Source organism: Pelodiscus sinensis, chromosome 8 (genome assembly GCF_052426305.1).
Source record: "Pelodiscus sinensis isolate ZL-2025 chromosome 8, ASM5242630v1, whole genome shotgun sequence".
Classification (NCBI taxonomy): domain Eukaryota; kingdom Metazoa; phylum Chordata; order Testudines; family Trionychidae; genus Pelodiscus; species Pelodiscus sinensis.
Genome location: NC_143059.1, coordinates 51,870,115 through 51,890,609, shown reverse-complemented (window position 1 = coordinate 51,890,609; position 20,495 = coordinate 51,870,115). Strand labels below are relative to the sequence as shown.

The window sequence follows — 20,495 nt, the reverse complement described above, 5'->3', positions numbered from 1 at the left end:
AAAAAAGATGCAGCTTTCAAAAATCTCAACATTCAAAGAGCCATAATTCTCTTTCAATCCTAGACATAACCTTGCCATTTATTTTATAATAGAAGCACTGTAACAGTCTTAGGGTGCATCTACACAGCTGCATTATTTCGGCCGTTATTCTGAAATAATAATGTGAGCGTCTACATAGCAATTTCATTATTTTGAAATACATTTGAAATAACAGATGGCTTATTCTGACTTCTGTAAACCTCATTCCATGAGGAATAACGCCTTCCAGAACAGCACACCATTCCCACGGAAGTCAATATGTGTTTCTATGATTAAAATTTGGCTCTACAAAACAGCTCTATAAAAGTTAGGCCAAGTATAACTTATCTAGACAGGAGACCCTTATTTTGTTAGGAGAGCTTGACACATATCATTCCAATGTCACATGTTTTAGAAACTTGTTTTATTGACATTTGAACATCATTTTAAAAACAACAGTGAAAGTTTAGAAAAATATTATCTGCCACAGCAGTCAGGTAAAATACTACATCAAAGCTGCATAGTGCACTAACCATCCCTAGCTGTGCTTTCTTAAACACAAAGTAGGAGTATGGCAATGTACCCCTTATCTATAACTAAACAATAATTAGACAGATTAAATATGTGGGTCAGGGCAAAGAACAGGCAATCCCTGATCTAATCCACTGAGGTCTGAGAAAAAATAAATGGCCAGGAACAATCCCATTCAAAGACACAACTAATTTTCCAGCCCTCATGGTTATAAGTCCTGTGCAGATAAAAAATTTTGTATCTGTATCTGCATCTGTTTCCACAAAAATGAGCCACAGATATCTGCACTGACATCCTGGATGCAAATACCTGCAGATATAAAGAGGATATCTGCAAATTTGCTAGGTTCTAGATACAATATCCACGTGCATATTCATGTAAATGAGCTGCAGATATCTGCATTGACATTTGCTGATGAGGATACCCATGGATATAAAGTGGTTATCTGAGGATTTGCAGGGTTCTGCTCATGATTGTGAGACAAGCTTTAAAACATGTACCCTCAGGCTCAAAACTGAGAAGGCACTAAAAAGAGCTAAATGTTTGTTATTTTTTTAAAGTTCCTATTTTTAAAGCAAGCTTGTCATGTTAGGGGTCTTGCTTAATAGTAGAACAACATGAGGTTGGCAACACGGTAGTGTTCGTTACTATAGCTCTCATCCTTCCTCAGCTATCCTCTCTCTTCTGTGGTGTTACCTCCACCTGGTTACTCAAACACAAAATGTATTTAAGCTTTGACGTGAGGGAGCATGATTGTAATTGGAAATGAACAGATCTAGAATATTTATGGGTGTTGTAGCCATAATATTATGATAAAATAAATGGATTGAACCACATACTGTATTAAAATATGCAGTTTTAGGAAGACTATAAAGTTCACTACTTATTTACAGAAATCTTTGAGTTGCACTTTGTTTTGAATTTTAAGGTGGACATATCCTGTAGCACATGTATGCAGAGATATTTAAAATGATGTACAATCTAGAACATGATTCTGGCTACATTAACAAATACATATGATAAAGTACGAATGATAGTTGGGGAAGAAAGGTATGTGGAAGAGCAAGTGCATCCACTCAGTCTTAAGCAACATAACTAAAAAAGTCAGCAACAGCAAATCCCTTGCTGACAGTGGGGAAACTACTGAAATCAGACATGGACAAAAAGACCAACAGCTACTAGCTTAGTGTAATTTAGCTGCTGTTGTCCTCCTGGGCACAAGAGTGAAACTGCATTTAGTTTCCAGATAAACTCACTGGAGTTCCACACATGGTGTAGCTGTAGCTTGGGTTCCAGGAGAAGGCATGGGGGGTGAATTGAAATATTCTATTTGATTCCTTAATTCTCCTGATGTTACATAAAATAATGGGAAAATTCCCTTGATGGACTGCACTTCAGTGCATTTTGTATTCACTAACACCTTTAAAATACATATACAAAATTCAACAGTGAATAATAAAAGATAATTAAGCAGCTGGCATCTTTCTTTTTATAAAGTCAGCAAGATTCATTGTTTTTCTATGAACTTTTGGAAGAGGCTAACAATTCTAATAAACTGAATACAAGCCCAGGGAGAGTGTCACTAGGAGCAAAGAGAAGATAAATTCTAGAGGCCACTGGACTTATTGTCATATCTGTCCCAGGAATCTAAATAAGAACTGAGCATCAAAATAAAAATACCCAGTAGTAAATTAATTAAAATGTTTTCAAAAACAGAGCTGAATGTTTACACTTCTCTTTGTCTTTTCAGAGCAAAAATGTAGTACCCGCCAACTTTTCTGAGATGCAGATGACTGTTTAGTTTCAGCATAACATTTTAACACACTAGACAATGCAAGACAAAGTTGCCACCTAACTTTGAGTGCCACTAAAACATTGAACACCTAAGCAAAAGTAGCTTGCTTGATTTCTACTTTAATCCAAATGATTCCAAACACTGAGATCTATGTGGTTGAGAGATGGCAAGGGTCTGAGGAAATAATCAAAAAGTCATCTGGAAGTTTTTCAAACAAGCGTGGTGCTAGTTGGAAACATTAACGTGTCAACTGCCTAAATGAAAAATGATTTTGGTGGTGTCTCAGTGGCCTTCATGTAAATTCTGGTGCTCATATAACACATATTGGAACATAATAATTAGTTTGATGTTTATAAGGTTTAAGCAAAGATATATTTATCCTACGCCTCTTTCCTAGTTATTTATTTTGAAGTCACGGATTTTTCTATTTTTCTATGTTTTTATTAACATCACCATCAGTGATGATTCTTGACAAACCACAGGAGGGGGAGCAGACATTCCTCTAGCATTATTACAGCTGATTCTCTTCTCTAGCTTCCCTACTAAGTGATGTTAGAATAAAGTTATCTGAAAACATGATATTCTGCTGTTCCAAAAAGGACAGGAAGTAAGAATTTAAAGCTAACATTCCTTTATCTTGTTAAACACACTAGCAAGTATATTCTCCTCATACTTTTTATAATGCTATTAGCAGATACAACTCTGCAATATTCTGATACTTGTGTGACAGAGAAACTTTGCACAAATTAATAACTTGTGTTGTCTTGATTCAAAAATACTATCTGGTTGCAACATCTAAAATTAATGTTCTTAATGAATCATCCTGGGATAGAAAATGTCTTCATACCCTAGCTGGCTCCACAATCTTTTGGCCTAGGGTTAGTGTAAGCATGTACTGCCATAAATTCATTGTGTGAAACAGTCCAGCTGTCTCCCAGGATATTGGAGGACATGCGATAAAGAAAGCATGAATGTGTTCATGGCATGGTAGCTTGCAATCACCCAGGAGAGTCACAACAGTGGCACTGGAACAGCAGTTTGGTTCTTTTCACCTTCCCATTCTTAGTGATACATTAATGAAAATATTTGCAAATAATCTTTTCCCCAGCTTGCCTTGTTGTGGATTTTAAAAAGGGGGGGGGGTAAGAGGAGACACATCAAACCACCACAGATCTCTCTCCTGGGTAACTGTATTTTGACATAGTCCAAAACTGATATAATAATGGAACTACACAGCAAAGTAGCAGCCAAATCCATGTGGCTACTACCAATTTACAATATTATTTATAGGACTGTGGAATAATCTGGCCATGAAACTGAAGGAAATTTCAAATTATGCATGTACAAATTCCATGTTACTTGGAACCCCAATATTTAGTCATTCATTATTTGTACAAAGACTTGGGGAAGAATGGCCACCTGCGAAGTTTCATTGTGTAAAATCCAGACACTCTTCTAGTATATGGGGAGAAATGTTTTAACACAGCAGAAGTAATATATATATTTTCTTCCCCATAAAACAAAAATTGGTAAATTAGATTTTGCTCAGATCCTGCAAAATATAATCTATGGGCTGAGATCAAGAACAAACAATTTCATCAAAAAGTTTTTTTTCTTTCAGAAAGTTATGAGACTTTCTCATACAGTCATTATATGAGAAGTCTTACTCTATCCTTTATGATCAGTTTTGCCTACAGTTAGTAAATTGTTTGCCAGTTCTTATGCTAGATAATTTTACAGGAGATAATTAACAACATTATCCCAGTTGCTAATGAGACTAGTGAAACTTGTAATCATCATTAGCCATCTGATCAGGAAAGATACCTCTCTGGGGCTCTAGACAACAGGCTTCTTTCGGAAGAAGCTGTTTTTGGAAGAGATCTTCCAAAAAAAACTTCTTCCAAAGAAGAGCGTCTACACTGTAAAAGTGCATCAAAAGAGCGATCTGCTTTTTCGAAAGAGAGCATCCAGACTGAATGGACGCTCTCTCGCATGTAAGCTGTGATTGCAATAGACGGAATGGCCACCAGGGCACCTATGCTTTTTCCTCTTTCTTCTTCTTCCAAAAGAACTCCTTCTTCCTTGTCCATACATGCCTTTTTGCGAAAGAACTCTTTCGCAAAAAGGCTTCTCTCTCATAGAATGAGGATTACCAATGTCGGAAAACCGCCTCTGTTCTTTCGATTTTCTTGTGGAAGAACACATATGCAGTGTGGACATTCCTCAAGTTTTGTCAGAAAAACGGCCGTTTTTGCGACAAAACTCTGTAATGTAGACATACTTTGGGCTTTTTTCTCTGAGACTATTCCCATTTTTAATTAAAAAACCCCACCTTCAGAAAAGATCAAAGCACACATTTTAACATCAATGAATAATTGTTAACTTTAGAAAACAACTATGTGGTTTACTTTTAGCAACACACAATCATTATACAACCAAACAACTGTTGCAAGTGACTTTATTGGGGGCATGGATCAGTGTTCATGTTGTATTACCCATCAGTACCCAGCCTGGGCTGGTGAAGCCAATGATTAAACAAGCAAACCAGAGATGAATCCTGCTCACATGACTCCTGAGGATGTTGTACATATGTTAAGAAGAGGTGACCTTCCGTTAAAGTAAAAAATTATAAAACAATGGTATAAATGCTACCCTTTCCCACTAACTGGTAATAACTGACTCCCAATAGTTGAATGGGGTACACACATTTAAACTGGTACCAGTGTGAAAGTGAATTGCATTTGACTTTCAGAATATTTTACTGTCACTGAAGTGTAACTCCAATTGTCATCATGCTCTGAAATACTGCAGCATGGCTCCTACCTTCAGTACTTGTAGGTAAATAATCAGGGAAATACAATCTCTTTGACCAAATTAAGCAGTGAATTATGATAGTAAATATATTCCGGGAGGCCCTATTTCTCCATTCAATTATTTTGTTTGTTTTGACTCATTTTCTTTATCCACATTATAAGCCAATGATTATAGACAAATATGTCAATTCATTAACAAATATTGTCAGTTTTTGGTTTTTTTTGGCAGTGGAAGTGCTTTATTTTCTTTTAAATCATGCCAGACAGAGAGTTGTCAGCAGGCCAGTCATGACTCCTATTCAGAAAGGACAGGTTGGGAGGAACAGAGGAATTTTTTGCCTACAAAAGTACAAAGTATTTCTAGGAGTACAAAATGATTCTATGGATGGGTTAGGCCAAAATCTCAAATGCAAGAGTTCAAATATGGATTTATGTGCCTAGTGTTAGTCTTTCAAGAGGGTATTTCATTTCTGGTTTAGTTTTTTTCTTCCTTCCCAAATGTTCCATTTTATAGATGAAGAAAGGTAGGCATAGTCAAGGTCAGTGATTTGCCCAAGGTAACAGAGGAAGTCTACAGCCTAGCTACAGCCTTTTAGGCCTGTATTTTAACCATAAAAACACCCACATACATATAGTAATAGCATCCTATATCCAATGAATCTCAGGGAAGGAGTGTGCCTCCAAGCTGTGCCTGGCAAGGACAAATGATAATAAATTATATTAATAATGGGGACGTAAACATTGTCCTCTTTCCAGACCCTAGTAGCTGACAGGGGAAAAGTTAACACATACCAGGGTTGAACTGTCTTTTCTATGAGAAACTTCTGCTCTGGGACCCTTGTGGTATTCACAGACAAGAGGAATCCCTGGGATTGTGTCTCCATTATAGTATTACTGCCAAGGACACAGTGAAGCTGAATAGTCAAGAGATGGCCCTAGATTTCTGGGTATCTAGACTTCCAAGGATTAGATGGTTGGTTTCTTCTGTAGTGGGGAAGACTACACCCCATCATACGAAAGACATTGGGAAATTTGTAAAGGAACTGATCTCTTTTTGTTTTTTCCTTGTTAAAATACTTTAAACATTGGTTTAACACACAGACTTGAAGGGAAACATTGGTCTTAACACAACACAGACTTGAAGGGAAATGGACAGTGAAATCCGTATGTTCCATATCTCCATTTAGATGTGTCTTATTACATAAGTGATTCTCAATCACGGAGAGGTTTAGCCTCACAGCATGCTTCTAAGATCAGGGAGAATTATCATTCCCATAATAAGTGAGGTGCTCAAAGTCAAGCTGGAAGTCTGTAGTAAAGCTGGGAAGTGGCTGTAGATATCCTGAGCCTTAGGGGAGGGGCCTCAGTACAAAGCCATCCTTCTTCCCCACTCTTCCCTGAAATGCTCTCTAGTTTATTATATAATTACCACCCTCTTTTAAGCTTCCATCTTTGTCTGATAGGCCATTTAACTACATGTGCTTCAAAGTTAAAAGTGCTAACATCTGTTCAAAGCTATGTTACTTAATTATGACCCAAGCTAGCAAAGAATTTAGAATAATTTCTACTGGATTATTCACATGCTTCAAATTAAGCATGTGCTTAAATGGTTTGCTGAATAGAGGCCTATTTTTTCATAGGCATACAGTGTGTTTCTGCTGTCAGTGTACAAGTGCACTTAGAAAATAGTTACAGATTTGCCACATACCACTCCACTGACAAACCCAGATTAAATTTTATTTTTTCTAGTTTCATTTAATAGATTAAGTTTGCTCTCCCTTTAAACCACATGCATAACTTCCATTAACTTTAATGGAATTTGCAAGTGCATAAATTATTGTAGCTTCCACAATAAAACGGCATTGGTACTATTTCATGTAATGCAGTATAATACAGTGAGAGGTACTTCAAGGGAAATTTTATTTCATAGCTGGTAGATGATTTGCTGATTTTGAAAGTCTCCTCAGATGACAAGTATTTCTAAAACATTTTGAAGTATTGCATAACTCTAAAGCACCCAGGAGTGCAGTCATATTCTGGAACTAAATAATGATGTGCCTGCAAAATGCATTCCCAAGTTAATCCTCTAAGACAGAATTTATTGCAAATAATTCTGCTTTTAGCAATTATGACTTCTGTCTACAGACTAGTCACTAAATTAAAAGTTCTCAAATACCGAGCAAACATTTATGTAGGAAGATTTAAATTATACTTAACAGTTGAAGAACATCCACAAAATCTGAAATCCAAGAATACGTATTGTGGTCAGAAGTCACCAGTGGGGTGTCCTGACAGATATTCTGCTCCATTCAGTGATGATAACTGTTTGGCTGCGTGCATTTGCTCCCCCTGTGTGCTGCACTGGCTCTGCACAGGTAGCCAGGATAGCAGACTCCGAGAGCGCTAACAAAGCACAAAATCAGACAAGGCAGCAGGCTAGGTTTGTTGTAAACGAAGTATAGTCTCAGCTTCCCTGGATCAGACATCTACAGTTAGACTACCACAGGCATGCTCCCTACAATAGTCTTAGCTCAGTCAGAAGGGGGTCCTGCTAACCTATGCTGGACAAAGACAGCCCCTACAAAACACATCTCTATACACAGGTACAAAGAAGTTACCCATCACTCCTGACTTATCAGGTTGCCACCCTTAGATGTTACTTAGATACCACCCATTACCTTGCACCTGTGGTTTGATCAAAAACATCTCTATCCATCATGCTGGCAATTTAGATCCTGTCCTGTACCTGGGTTGGTATGTCCATATTATCTGTGGGGTGTGTGTTCGTACCAAAATGCTTCTTAACGAGGTATTCTTACCTTCCTTCTAGAATGTGCTTCCAGCCTGTGCCTGGTACCAATTACTGTTTTTGCACTATCATCCCTGCCTCGCATGACTTTGCTTTGTTTATATTAGCAAAGTCTTGGCTATTGTTGGCCAGGCCTTAGGCCTTATACCAGGCTTATGCCTTAGGCCCTGATCTTACTATATGTATTTAAATAATCCCTCCCAGTGCCAACTATAAATGCTACATAAAAAAAGAACCACAAAAGATCAACAAACTATTTAATTCAGATTAAATATTTCACTGATAACAGATGGTTTAACACGTCATTCCCCAGTGGGGTCAGCTAATGCATCTGAAATCATTTTTTGAAATACAACTCTAGCTTTGGAAAATCTCTATAGTTTTCAGTAAGTGGGTTTTAATGCGAAGGCTAAGCAAAGCAGCTGTTTTTGCTAAGTATGGAAAACTGTATTCGGTTTTTGTATAGTCCAATGCAGAACTTATGTCTTTTAGGTTTTTGCCTCCCAATTCTCCAAGGGATAGCACATTTTACATGAAACTATAGACAGTAACATTACAGAACATGCCTGTCGGGACTTTGCATTTTGTTTAATGACAAATTGTAAAGGTAATTGTACTTAGCATTCCACTTTATCTCAAGTATACCAGCAATGGGTTTTTTTTTTCCGAATGCCCATGTTTGTAAGAAGCAATTTGTGTTTCATATATTAAACTGCATTTTCCAAAAGGCTAATTTTGGTACTTTCTACTTGCTGTTTCTTTAGTGCCTCTCAACTAAGGATTTCAAAATGCTTTATATGTATTAGTCAATTAAGCCTCAATGCCTGCTTGAAGCAAGTGGCTTTATCTCCATATTGTAAATGGAAACAGAGGGGTTAAGTTAGGGGTGGAGAACCTAAGGCCTGGGGGCCGAATGGAGCCCCTGGATTGTTTGGATCTGCCCCATGAGGCTTAGCGCCTCCCCCAGCATTGGAGAGTCCGTGCCGGCACTCCAGTTCCCCCATCACTGCTTCCCACAACCCCCAACCCCCGATTGATTTTTCTGTGGGTCAGCTACCCATGACCCAAAAAAGGGTTACCCCTGGGCTAAGTGATTTAAATCACTATTAGAGTGAGTGAGTCTGGGGCACAGCTAGGAATAGAATCCAAGTCACCCAGCTCCTAGTCCCCAGCAGTTATAAACACTGAAAGCTGTATCATGTGTTTCATATCCACAAGTAGAAGTTACAGGGAAACCATTACATCCCAGACTGGGAGAGAGTGGGAGGGAACGGTGCTGCTGACCTACATTGTTCCGCACCTCCTATTCTCAGCACACAGAAACCCTTCTACTGGGTTATGGCTGTGCTGCTAGAAAAGGGGCGGAACAAACATGGCTGCACAGAAACTTGGTAGGCCCCTGGGCAAAGTGGGAGAGGGCCCAGTTCTGTATGGCCAGAACAGTGGGACCTCAGGTGGAAGGGGCGTGGCTGGGGCTAGCCTCCCCCAGCCAGCCATTCAGGATGCCCAGAGTGCGCTGCGTGGGGCTCCTCTGGTGATTTAAAGGGCCCAGTGTTCTGGCTGCTGCTGCACTAGCAGCAGCTGGGAGCCCCAAACCCTTTTAAGCTGCCAGGTCCTGGGACAGCTGACCCCTCCACCACTCCTCCCCCCCCCCCCACCGTCGGCAATCCTGGGAATGAATCAAGGGCGTCATGTCCTATCAACCCATATACAGTAAAACTCCATTGGTCCGGCATCCAATGCTCCGGCACTCCTGATGGTCACCATCAGGAACCCGGAAGTGCTCTGGCTGCCGGACAGTTGGAGCTGCTCTGCCCCAGGCATCCCCAAGTCAGCCGCTGCTGAAACTGACCAGCGGCTGATTCTGGTCAGCCGCTGGTCAGTTTCAGCAGCGGCTGAATCGGGACGCCTGGGGCAGAGCAGCTGGGGTGCTGCCGGGTTGGTCCCGTAGTGCCGCCCCTCGGCGCTGCAGGACCAACCCGGCAGCACACCACCTGCTATGTCCCAGGCGTCCCCAAGAGCAGCTGGGGTGCTGCCAGGTTGGTCTCGCAGCGCCGAGGGGCGGCACTACCGGACCAACCCAGTAGCACCCCCGCTGCTCTGCCCCAGGCTTCCCCGATTCAGCCGCTGCTGAAACTGACCAGCAGCAGCTGAATCAGAGATGCCTGGGGCAGAGCCGGACTACTGTAAGGGGAGGCTATGAGGGCTCTGGGGTGGCATCCCCTCCCCCACCCCACCCCAGACCCCTCAGAGCCCCCCTTTCTGATAGTCTGGCATATTTGATAATCTGGCACCCCCTGGGTCCTAAAGGTGCTGGATTATTGGAAGTTTACTGTACCTATTTTAAATAAGACTAGGTTTCATGTCTGCAGCTGGAAATGCCCTTTCAGGGAGATCCTAGGACAGTGAAGGGGTTCTTAGATGCATGGATTGTACAGGAAGCTGTGCTGTCAAGGATCTGAAATGCATAAGGGGAGAAGGACAGACCAAGTATAGCAGCTGCATTTTGCCTTTGCAGATCCTTAGGGGAGACAGATGAAATAAAACCCCAACCAGCTCTGTGGAGATGGGTGGGTTTATCCCCACAAAATAATTCTAATGGCAATAATTTGCCTAGGGTATGCTCTGGCCCTAGTTAAACATCCTGCCTATGCTATTCTTTTTTTCTAACGTCTTCTTTTCATGACCCAGCCACAACAGCCTCCCAAAATTATTGGAAACAAAGGTAAGCAAGATGGCAGCTTCTAAACAATACACATTTCAAGAGCGCGTGTTACATTCTCTCCCACCATTTTCATAGCTATATATTGCCACACTGGTCCTGACTCCGTGTTTGCCACTAACACCAGTGGAAATGTAGCCACTGATGTCTGTGGGGAAAACATCAGCTCCTTAGATTGCAAACTCTGGGAAGCATAGGTTATTTCTTCTTATATATCCGCATAGTGCCATGCATGTCAGCAGTAATACTGAATAGCACACACATATTCATCCAGTATCCACACTGAGAAGCAACCGGTGGTCACCAATATGTATTTGAACCAAGTGTGGTGGGATGAACTAGCCCCAAGGCCACTTACCGACTCCATGACTCCGTCAAGCTCCCTGGAGAAGCTGTGCGAGAAGCTGGGCCAGACCCAGTTCAGCCCCTGAATGGAGCTGTAGGAGTGTAGATAGTGCAGCTGGTCAGAAAAGCTGCAGAGCCCCATCCAAAGTGTCCACTGCCAGGAGTTGAAGAGACTGAGAAGAAGCCCTGAGGTAGTTGCTGGAACTCTATTTGGATAAAACCCTGAGGTAAGGGAAAAGATGGCTCAGGGCCATGGGGTAGTGTCCCAGGGAATTAGAGCAGCAGAGGGGTTTAAATGAATGGACGAAGCAGACAGCTGCTATTAACAGGGTCCATAGGGTGGGACTGAGTTATGCGGGATGCCTGGGTTCCCCATAGCTCTCATTAGCTCCTGCAGGGAGGAAGCCTGGACTTTGAGGCACCCCAGAAGGGGAAATGAACTGCAGTGGCCAAGCCAGAAAGGCCTTAAGAGGGCAAAGACACTGCCTCCATACACAGACCCCTAAGGCACCACTCTGTTCCAGAACAGGGATAAACTGAAAGACTACGTCTAGATTGCATCCCTTTTTCGTAAAAGGGATGCAAATTAGACATATCGCAATTGCTAATGAAGCGGGGATTTAAATCCCCCCCGCTTCATTAGCATAAAAATGGCTGCCGCTTTTTTTCGGCTCAGAGCTTTGCCGGAAAAAAGCGCCAGTCTAGATGCAGATCTTTCAGAAAATAAAGCCTTTTCCGAAAGATCCCTTAGAGGCCCCTGTTGAACTAGTACCTCAGAAGGGATTTGCTTTGTTTTTGTAGACTGTGTGGATCAAAGATCCACCACAAACTGAGAGAGAGGCTGTAGGCAAGTGCACTCCGTCAGGAGGAGCTCATAAGAGGTGAGTAGCATTAATTTTGCTGCTGTATTCTTAACTTTTTCATTTCCTGAATAAGAGTAAAAATATAAATATGAATTAAACAAAAAAATCATTAAGACTCAGTTATTTGTCTTTAAGTAAGTCAATAGCAGAAAGAAGGAAAAAGTAACACTTGCAAGATCTATGGCCAGCTATTTATGTGGTCTGGGGTCTCTCAACAGCTTAGAATGTTACAAATTCCAGAAGTGAGGATAAGTAGTAATATTTATGTATTGTATTGCAGTCGTGCTGGAGATTCAGTTATGATTAGGAACTTACTGTGACGGTGCTGTACACACATGTACTAACCACTCTCCCACTCACCCCCAGACTCACATGCATTCCAGTTCTCAGAAAGGAATACTGATTTGAAGACATATTGGGTATGTCTACACTACCCTCCTAGTTCGAACTAGGAGGGTAATATAGGCATGCCACACTTGCAAATGAAGCCCGGGATTTGAATTTCCCGGGCTTCATTTGCATAAGCGGGGCGCTGCCATTTTTAAAACCCCGCTCGTTCGAACCCTGTGCAGCGCGGCTACACGGGGCACGAACTAGGTAGTTCGAACTAGGCTTCCTAGTTCGAACTACCGTTACTCCTCGTGGAAGTAACATTCCATGAGGAGTAACGGTAGTTCGAACTAGGAAACCTAGTTCGAACTACCTAGTTCGTGCCCCGTGTAGCTGCGCTGCACGGGGTTCGAACCAGCGGGGTTTTAAAAATGGCGGTTCCCCGCTTATGGAAATGAAGCCTGGGAAATTCAAATCCTGGGCTTCATTTGTAAGTGCGGTATGCCTACATTACCCCGCTAGTTCGAACTAGGAGGGTAGTGTAGACATACCCATTCAGAACATCCCTAAGATAAATACACAACCAAATAATCACCATTTGGCTAACAATTTGAGGAACTGGCATTCATTAACCCTCAGTTTGAGAGAGAAACTTAATATAATGAAAATGAATGTCTTTCTCAGAATTCTGCATGTCCAGCAGGGCCTCCCTATTTCTGTTCCTCAAAAGTTATTTTAAGAATTTCAAATGTTTTCAGACTGTTCCTTTGGGGTGTAGATAAGAAACCTAGTCTAGCTCTGAACGAAGTACTGCTCCCCTTATCTCTGGTTGGATTTTGTCTTCCCAACTTGGATAATTCTCATATCTCCCTTTAGTCAGACTCTTTATGGATGTTAGATGTGACCCCCAGAGACCCAACCTTGGGTTCAGACTCTGAGAATTAGTTTACCCCTTTCTGGAACTATAGGATCAAGTTACAGGTTGTACCTCGATGGTCCAGCACTCTCAGAATCTGACCAGTCCTGAACCAGGGAATCTGCCATATCAAGGAGGGACAATGCTAGCTCCTCTGCTGCTACCAGCTGAGGGGCTCTGCTCCGGCAGCTACAGAGGGGCCAGCATTGGCCAACTGGAACTGGAGAGAGTGGAGCTCAGGGGAAGGTGCTCCACAGCTCCCTGCCTCTTCCTCAGAGCATCCTCAGTCTGTGCTCCTCCCCCTCCTTCTCCGAGCTTGAGTGCTGCAAATGAGTCCTTTCATGTGCTTATCTGTTAAAGTCAACATGACTTGCAGTCCTGAAGACATCTAAATCTAGTTGTTAATTATAAGTAAAACAGGATTTAATACATCCACTAATGTCAGTATTAGTGGTTTTATGTTCTTTTACATCTTTGACAGATAATATGAATAGCTTCCTCAATTGCAGCATATTCTACATTTAGGAAACTAGGCATCCCCTTTGTCAAAGATTATAATAATATTAAAGTAATTCCATATTTACTGAGCAAATTCAGTCTTCTCTTAGCTGCAAGGAACAATTGGAACCGAATAATCTCAAAATGCTGCAATCTGCATCTTTGTTGCACACAGAGAAAAGGAACTAGTAAGAAGTGCTGAAAATCAATGACCATTGTGATTTGGTATAATACTGACTAGGAAAGCAAAGTTGACACTGTGCCACAGAGGGATGGTGTTCAGGTCAACCAATGCCTTATTCCTGGTTTTACCATGAAGTAATAGAGGTGTTCTCACTGAAATCCATGCTGGTTACTTGTTACCAGCTTCAGCACAACACATGCTTTGTAATGTGGACATTTGATTTTATTCCCCACACTCTCCGTGCACCCCCCAAAAAAGTTTATACAGCCACTGTATGTCTGTGCTCACAGCTTCGCTGCTCAATGACAAGAAACTTTTATTGCTAGAGTTCTCCTGCAACAAATCCTTTTCCCCACTCGATAGTTTTAAGAAAATGTGATCACAGAAAGCATCAGAACCCTGATCTGCAATGTTACACATACTGTATAGCATTTTGTATGAGACACATAGGACGTTTTCTGATAACTTGGATCATTCCACCTCTGTCTGCTTCCCAGAATGTGGTTGTTACTGTTGGCATGAGAAGAAAGAGGAAGTGTGACCTCATGGTTAAAGTAAAGGATTAAAACTTGGGTGAGCTGTGCTTAATTACCGGCTCTGACTTCCTCAGTGACTCTGGGCAAGTCCATTAATTCCTCTGTACTTCTGCTCCTCACCCCTTGTCTGTCTCTGTCTAATTAGACTGTAAATTCTTCAGGACAGGGACCATGTGTGTGTGTGTAGGGGGGTACCCAGCACCAGGGGGCCCTGACCTCAGTTTCATAATAATGGACTGAACTAGCAGTACCAAGGAAAACGACACAGTTCTGTCCTACTTACTTATGAGCACATAGTACAACTACCTGCAAGTGCAGGTGAAACTTTTACAAATACAGTCGATGTGGCTGGTAAGCGCAGATTAAAGAGAACTGAGTTGAACAGGAATAATTAACCACCCCTAAAGAGGCTATACTGCATGAACACCACACAGCTGGAGCTTTGCAGTTTGGGAGTATCATCTTGCCAGGGATAAGAGAGAGGATAACTGCTTTATGTGGCCTCATCTTGCCTCCCCCTCCAAGAAATCCGTGGAACCTCCATTGAAAATTCCAGCAGGGGATAATACTGACTGTTTGACTCATGCTCTGCATCTCAGGGGTAGGGTGTGTGTGCACTGGCAGTCAGCCAATGGCAACAGGGAGAATCAGGAAAGAACAGACCCTCCAGGAAGATGCTCCAGGACCTGCAGGGTTCCCTTTAATATGTAAATAGAGGGAGTTACCACAGGAAAAACAAAAGGCTGATAACAAGGAAAACACTGAGAGGGGATGGTTTTCTTTTCAATGTTATATACAGAGATACTAGATTCATACCATATAGTAACCAGAATTATTTATAAGAGCCAAAATACAAACTGGAATGAAACACTATTGGCAGGAGTTTGTTTCCATAAGCACTAGGAGGTAGACTTTCCCACAGATCCAAGCATTACACACCCCATCAGTTTTAAGACTATAATCCCTCCACTAGCACCTTCTGTGTGCAAGGAATATGAATCAGCTCTACTTACTCATTTCTCTCCAGACTGATGACTAGTTGCTTACTTTCAGCTTGTATTAGAAACTTCAGCAGTGCTGGGTGACTCTGAAAAATGAAAAAGATGACAGCTAAGTTTAATGCCAATAATATTCTTTTAGGGTCGGATGCTGCAATGTGCTGAGCATGCAAATCCCGCTGTATGTAATGGCAAGTCAGGACCTGGTACGATAGGGCCCTTGTTGCTAAAACGGACAATGTAAAGTTGAGAGAACATAAACTCTTTGCAATGCAAAATCACAGAAGCAATATTTCTCTCTTAATAAACAGATAGAAAGGCAGCATCAGTAGTGGTAAGGTATCGCACTTAATTCACAAAGAGGAAAGACTCTATGCTTGTTAAGCAATCAAACTGTGGCAGGAATATAACTCTGATTCACTGTGTAAAACAGAACTACAGCAGCTCATAGAAACAGTCTTTTTCTTCTACGATGTAACAACATCTTGCCACAAATGACTCATGAAAAGCTCTCACTCTCTGTATCATTTTTAAAATGAGCTACCAGCCTAAGGCCTTGTAGGGCAGTTTGCAATTAAGATGTTCATAGTCACATCTAGTTCCCTCCTCACCTGTAATGAAATCTGTGATTCTGAGATTGGGAAGTAGGCTATATGGCTCCAGACAAAATACTTATGTACTTGAAGCTTGTGCTAAAGTACTGTGCTGAATCAGATCTTATATTGCAGAATACTTAGGCTGCATGGACCTATGGCTATTGCTCAAATTCCAGAGGGAAGTGCAACACTGCTGAATTATTTTATTTTTCCCCTAGGAATATTTGTAAATTTTAACAGGTATTTTTGTAAGCTTTCTATTTAAAAAAAAAAACAAATGAAAAACCCAACCGCTGCCACTGAAGGTTTTTAACTTAAAAAAAATAAATCAAGCACCATCACCATCACCATTCTGGGCAGAGTGATCATGAATAAACAAAATAATAATCACAACAGTCTCTGGGTATGTCTACACTACAAAGTTAATTCGAACTAATGGACGTTAGTTCGAATTAACTTTGATAGGTGCTACAATAGCGCTCCACTAGTTCGAACTTAATTCGAACTAGCGGAGCGCTTAGTTCGAAATAGGTAAACCTCATTTTACGAGGACTAAGCCTAGTTCGAACTTACTAGTTCGAATTAAGGGGTGTGTAGCCCCTTAATTTGAACTAGTGAGAGTCTAGCCCTCCCCAACTTTCCCTGGTGGCCACTCTGGCCAACACCAGGGAAACTCTATTGCTCCCCTCCTGGACCCAGACCCCTTAAAGGGGCTGTGTACGGTACCTGTGCCAGGTGCAAGCCTGCCAGCACCCAGCTAGCAGACCCTGCACCTGGCACGGCTCGAGCCAGCCACCCGATGCCTCCCAGCCCTCCCCTTCTTCCCGGGACCAGGCTGGCGGCTCCCGGGAGCTTGCTCGGGACCGCAAGAGGCGGGCACCCGCCTGGGCTAGTGCGGACATCGTGGACCTCGTCCACGACCTCCGCACTAGGCACAGGAAAGCGGCCGTCTAGGGCAGGATAGCTGCCAGCCTGGCCACCCAGGAGCAGGTGTGCATGAAAATCAAGGTGGTCCACTGAGACCCCCGACCCTGAGCCCTGAGCTTACAATGGCCATCCTGGGTCAGACCAAAGGTCCATCTAGCTCAGTAGCCTGTCTGCCAATAGTGGCCAACCCTAGGAACTCTGGAGGGGATGGACCAAAGACAGCGACCAAGCCATTTGTCTCGTGCCATCCCTCTTCAGCATCCACAAACTTTGGGCAGGGACACCACTCCTACCCCGTGGCTAATACCACTCTATGGACCCAACCTCCATCACTTTATCTCACTTCTCTTTAAACTCTGTTCTAGTTGTAGCCTTCAAAGCCTCCTGCAGCAAGGAGTTCCACAGGTTGACTCTTTGCTTTGTGAAGAACAACTTTCTGTTACTAGTTTGAAGCCTGCTACCCATTCCTTTCCTTTGGTGTCCTCTAGTCCTTCTATTATGGGAACTAATGAAGAACTTTTCTTTATTCACCCTCTCCACTCCACTCATGCTTTTATAGACCTCTATCCTATCCCCCCTCAGTCTCCTCTTTTCTAAGCTGAGAAGTCCCAGTCTCTTTAGCCTCTCTTCATATGGGACCTGTTCCAAACCTCTGATCATTTTAGTTGCCCTCCCCTCTCCCAGCCTCTCTCTTCCCCTCTCCCACCTCCTTTTCGCAGTCTCCCCGAGTTTTGTTCAATAAAGAGAGATTCTATTTTTGACCACACGTTTTCTTTATTTTGTACACCAGGAAGGGGGGCTAGGGAAGGGTAAGTGGAAGGAGGTGAGGGAGGAATGGGGTACCAGCCCTCAATGGGGAGGACTGGGCTGGCTCTGCGGACTTCTGGGGGTGGAAGCTCTCCTGCAGCCCCCCAATAGCCCCCTCTCCCCAGATGGCAGCCTGCGGCAAGTGCAGCAGGTCTGATGGCCGAGTGCTGTGATGTGCCCAGTGTGGGCACTCAGGGCACTCCAAGCCAGGACTGCTTTGCAAGCGGGGAACCCCTGAGAACTGTCTGTCCGGGGTGGGGGTCGGGTCCCTTTAAGCACAGCCCTCGGCTAGCCTGAGGCAGCAGCTCCACGCTCTAAGTCCTCATCTGATGCTCTGCCGGCACTGCTTCCGGCCATCCTTAACCCCGGATCAGGGTCCACTTAATGTGGACATGCTAGTTCGAATTAGCAAAACGCTAATTCGAACTAGTTTTTCAGTCTGGATGCGTTAGTTCGAATTAGCTTAGTTCTAACTAAGTTAGTTCGAATTAGCGCTGTAGTGTAGACATACCCTCAGTGAAAACAAACTCTTTGATCTCACTAGTTATAGAGCACCACTGAGAGTGCACAAATATTTAGGAGAACTTTCTGTAGATGTCCACTGGAAAAGAGCACCAAAAAAAATTAAAAATTCCACTGTGGGACTGGGAATCAGGATGCCTAGATTTTATGACCAGCTCTGACACAATTTCTGTTTGATACTGGGCAAAATCTTTAATTCTCTGTTCCCCGCTTTCCAAATCATAATTTTTCCTTTATCAAGGTAATGTGAGGTTAAATTCATTGAAGGTACACCTTTACAGTGGCACTATTTTGGGATAACGTCTGTTATTCTGAAATAGCATTCTGTGCCCATTATTTTGAAATACATTCAAAATAATGGGCTTCTTATTCTGGCTTCCTGTAAACCTTGTTGCACAAGGATTAAGGAAGATGCCCGAATAGCGATTTATTTGAAAATTTAGTGCTGCGGAGACAGTGCCAAATTTCAAAATAAGCTATATCAAAATAAGCTATGTAATTTGCATAACTCAATTTGCATCGCTTATTTCAAGGTACGTGCTATTGTGTAGACATACCCTTAAAAAGAGATTCTAGATGAAAGGTTAAATAAGGCCTTAAAAATAAACTATTATAAGCTTCTAGGAGTGTGGAGGAGAGGACATTAAAACACTTCTTTGCCTAGTGAGCCAATCCAGTAATTCATGAATGCTGCACTTGAATGCTGAATTACAGTTAACATATACAAAGTTATTCCTAATACAAAGCCCACATTTATTTTAAGGAACATGTTACCATCCCATTTGTGAGGAATGTTGCCTACTCATCAGGGCTTTAGGCCTTTGGATGTGCAGGGGGGGTTATGGCAGGGGAGCCAAGGCCCTCCCCTTCCACCAGGCTCCATCTGAGGGTTCTGTGAGGGAGACCAAAGGGACAGATGCTCAGGGAGTACCTTAAGGCTGCCCTCCCTGGGTTACTCCCTACCACTCCTCTAGCATCCAAGTTTACAGCCTGTAAGAGGAAGGTGGAAAGGCGGAATCAAATCATCGTTTGGTGCCTCTTCTCAGCTGGGGGTGCTGTGGTAGCTTTCTCCCTCTTGGGGTGGCCAGATCTGTTCTAAGCCTATCCCCTTTCCAGACAGTCCATACACAACACAAAGGAAAGTAACACAAACACAGTCAGTATGCAAAAGGAGGAAATGCCTCCCACGCAAGAATAATGGAAACAGGTGCTCCCTTCCCTCAACCCTTTCCTCAGAAGCTGCAAGGCAGAGGTCCTTTCTCTTCCCTTGTTTACCTGCAAAGAGTGGCATAGCTAGGTCAGGAAAACTGGGTGGGATCCAGTTTTTGGGGGAGTGGGCAACCATGTGGGGAAGGCACCAGGGAGGAGTGTAGGATGTTAAGCAGGCAGGAGAGACCTGGTGCCCTGGGGAGGGGGCAAGAGAGATGAGGGGCCCATATCCCCTCACGCCACTTACTACTCTGCAAGCACGCAGGACACAGTTGTGGTAGGTATACACAGGGAGGGGCAGTGCAGGGGCTCAAGTTCCTGCCACCCCGCCCAAACCCAGCTTGGTGTCTTCAGCCAGGATGTGTCCCCCCCATCCTGTTAAGTGCCATATTCTTCTGCTCCAGTCTCTGGCCCCAGGGCTAGCCCCACCCACACCCGTCCCCATGAAGGATACCACCATAAGGCTAGCACTGGGGGTAGAGACTGGAGCAGCAGTGCACAGTCCTGGCAGGGACACTGCTTGGCTGATGGACATCAAGCTGGGTTTGGGAGTCCCAGTCTGTTGATGCAGTGGGCTCCAGCAGTGATTTGGGTGGCCCTGGATGCTAAGAGAGGTGGTCACAGCCCACTCAGGCCCTCCATGGCTATGCCTCGGCTTTCAAGTGAACTATACTGCTCCCTTTTATCTTCTCCTCCAGCTTTCTATGCATCTCTTACAAGTGCAGTGGGGCAGAGCTGACACAGTCCAGAGCATTCCTTAACTTCTTGTTGCCACGTGTCAGGTTGGTATACCCATCACAGACCATTGATGCTCAATTTGTGCTTTAACAAATAACCTTAGATGAGCTGTTAGGCTAGACATTGTTTTGAAAATCTCTTTGCAATTTAAAAGGGTCAGTGGGTCCCCTGCACAATTAATTTACTTTTTGAAAACTGGCAAAATTCAGCTGTGATTGGCTGACCTAAAACACTTGAATTTACGTGATTTAGCATTTCACTGATTTATATTGAAATGCTTCTAAATTTCTGATTTATTGGCCAGAGAGTCTGTTCTGCCTCAGATTCACTGAATGACA

At 42.9% G+C, this 20,495-nt stretch overlaps 1 protein-coding gene across 3 annotated transcripts in view; it reads right to left on the bottom strand.

Annotated features, from left to right (window-relative positions):
* Positions 1-20,495, bottom strand: part of ADAM12 (ADAM metallopeptidase domain 12) — a 308,214-nt gene that overhangs the window by 224,252 nt on the left and 63,467 nt on the right. For all 3 annotated transcript variants that reach the window (XR_012905666.2, XM_025188248.3, XM_075935285.2), the window contains exon 3: positions 15,374-15,447. Coding sequence is in view for 2 of the 3 variants with exons in the window: in XM_025188248.3 (XP_025044033.2) it covers positions 15,374-15,447 (74 nt within the window). In the remaining variant the exon portion in view is untranslated. The remainder of the gene's footprint in view (positions 1-15,373; positions 15,448-20,495) is intronic.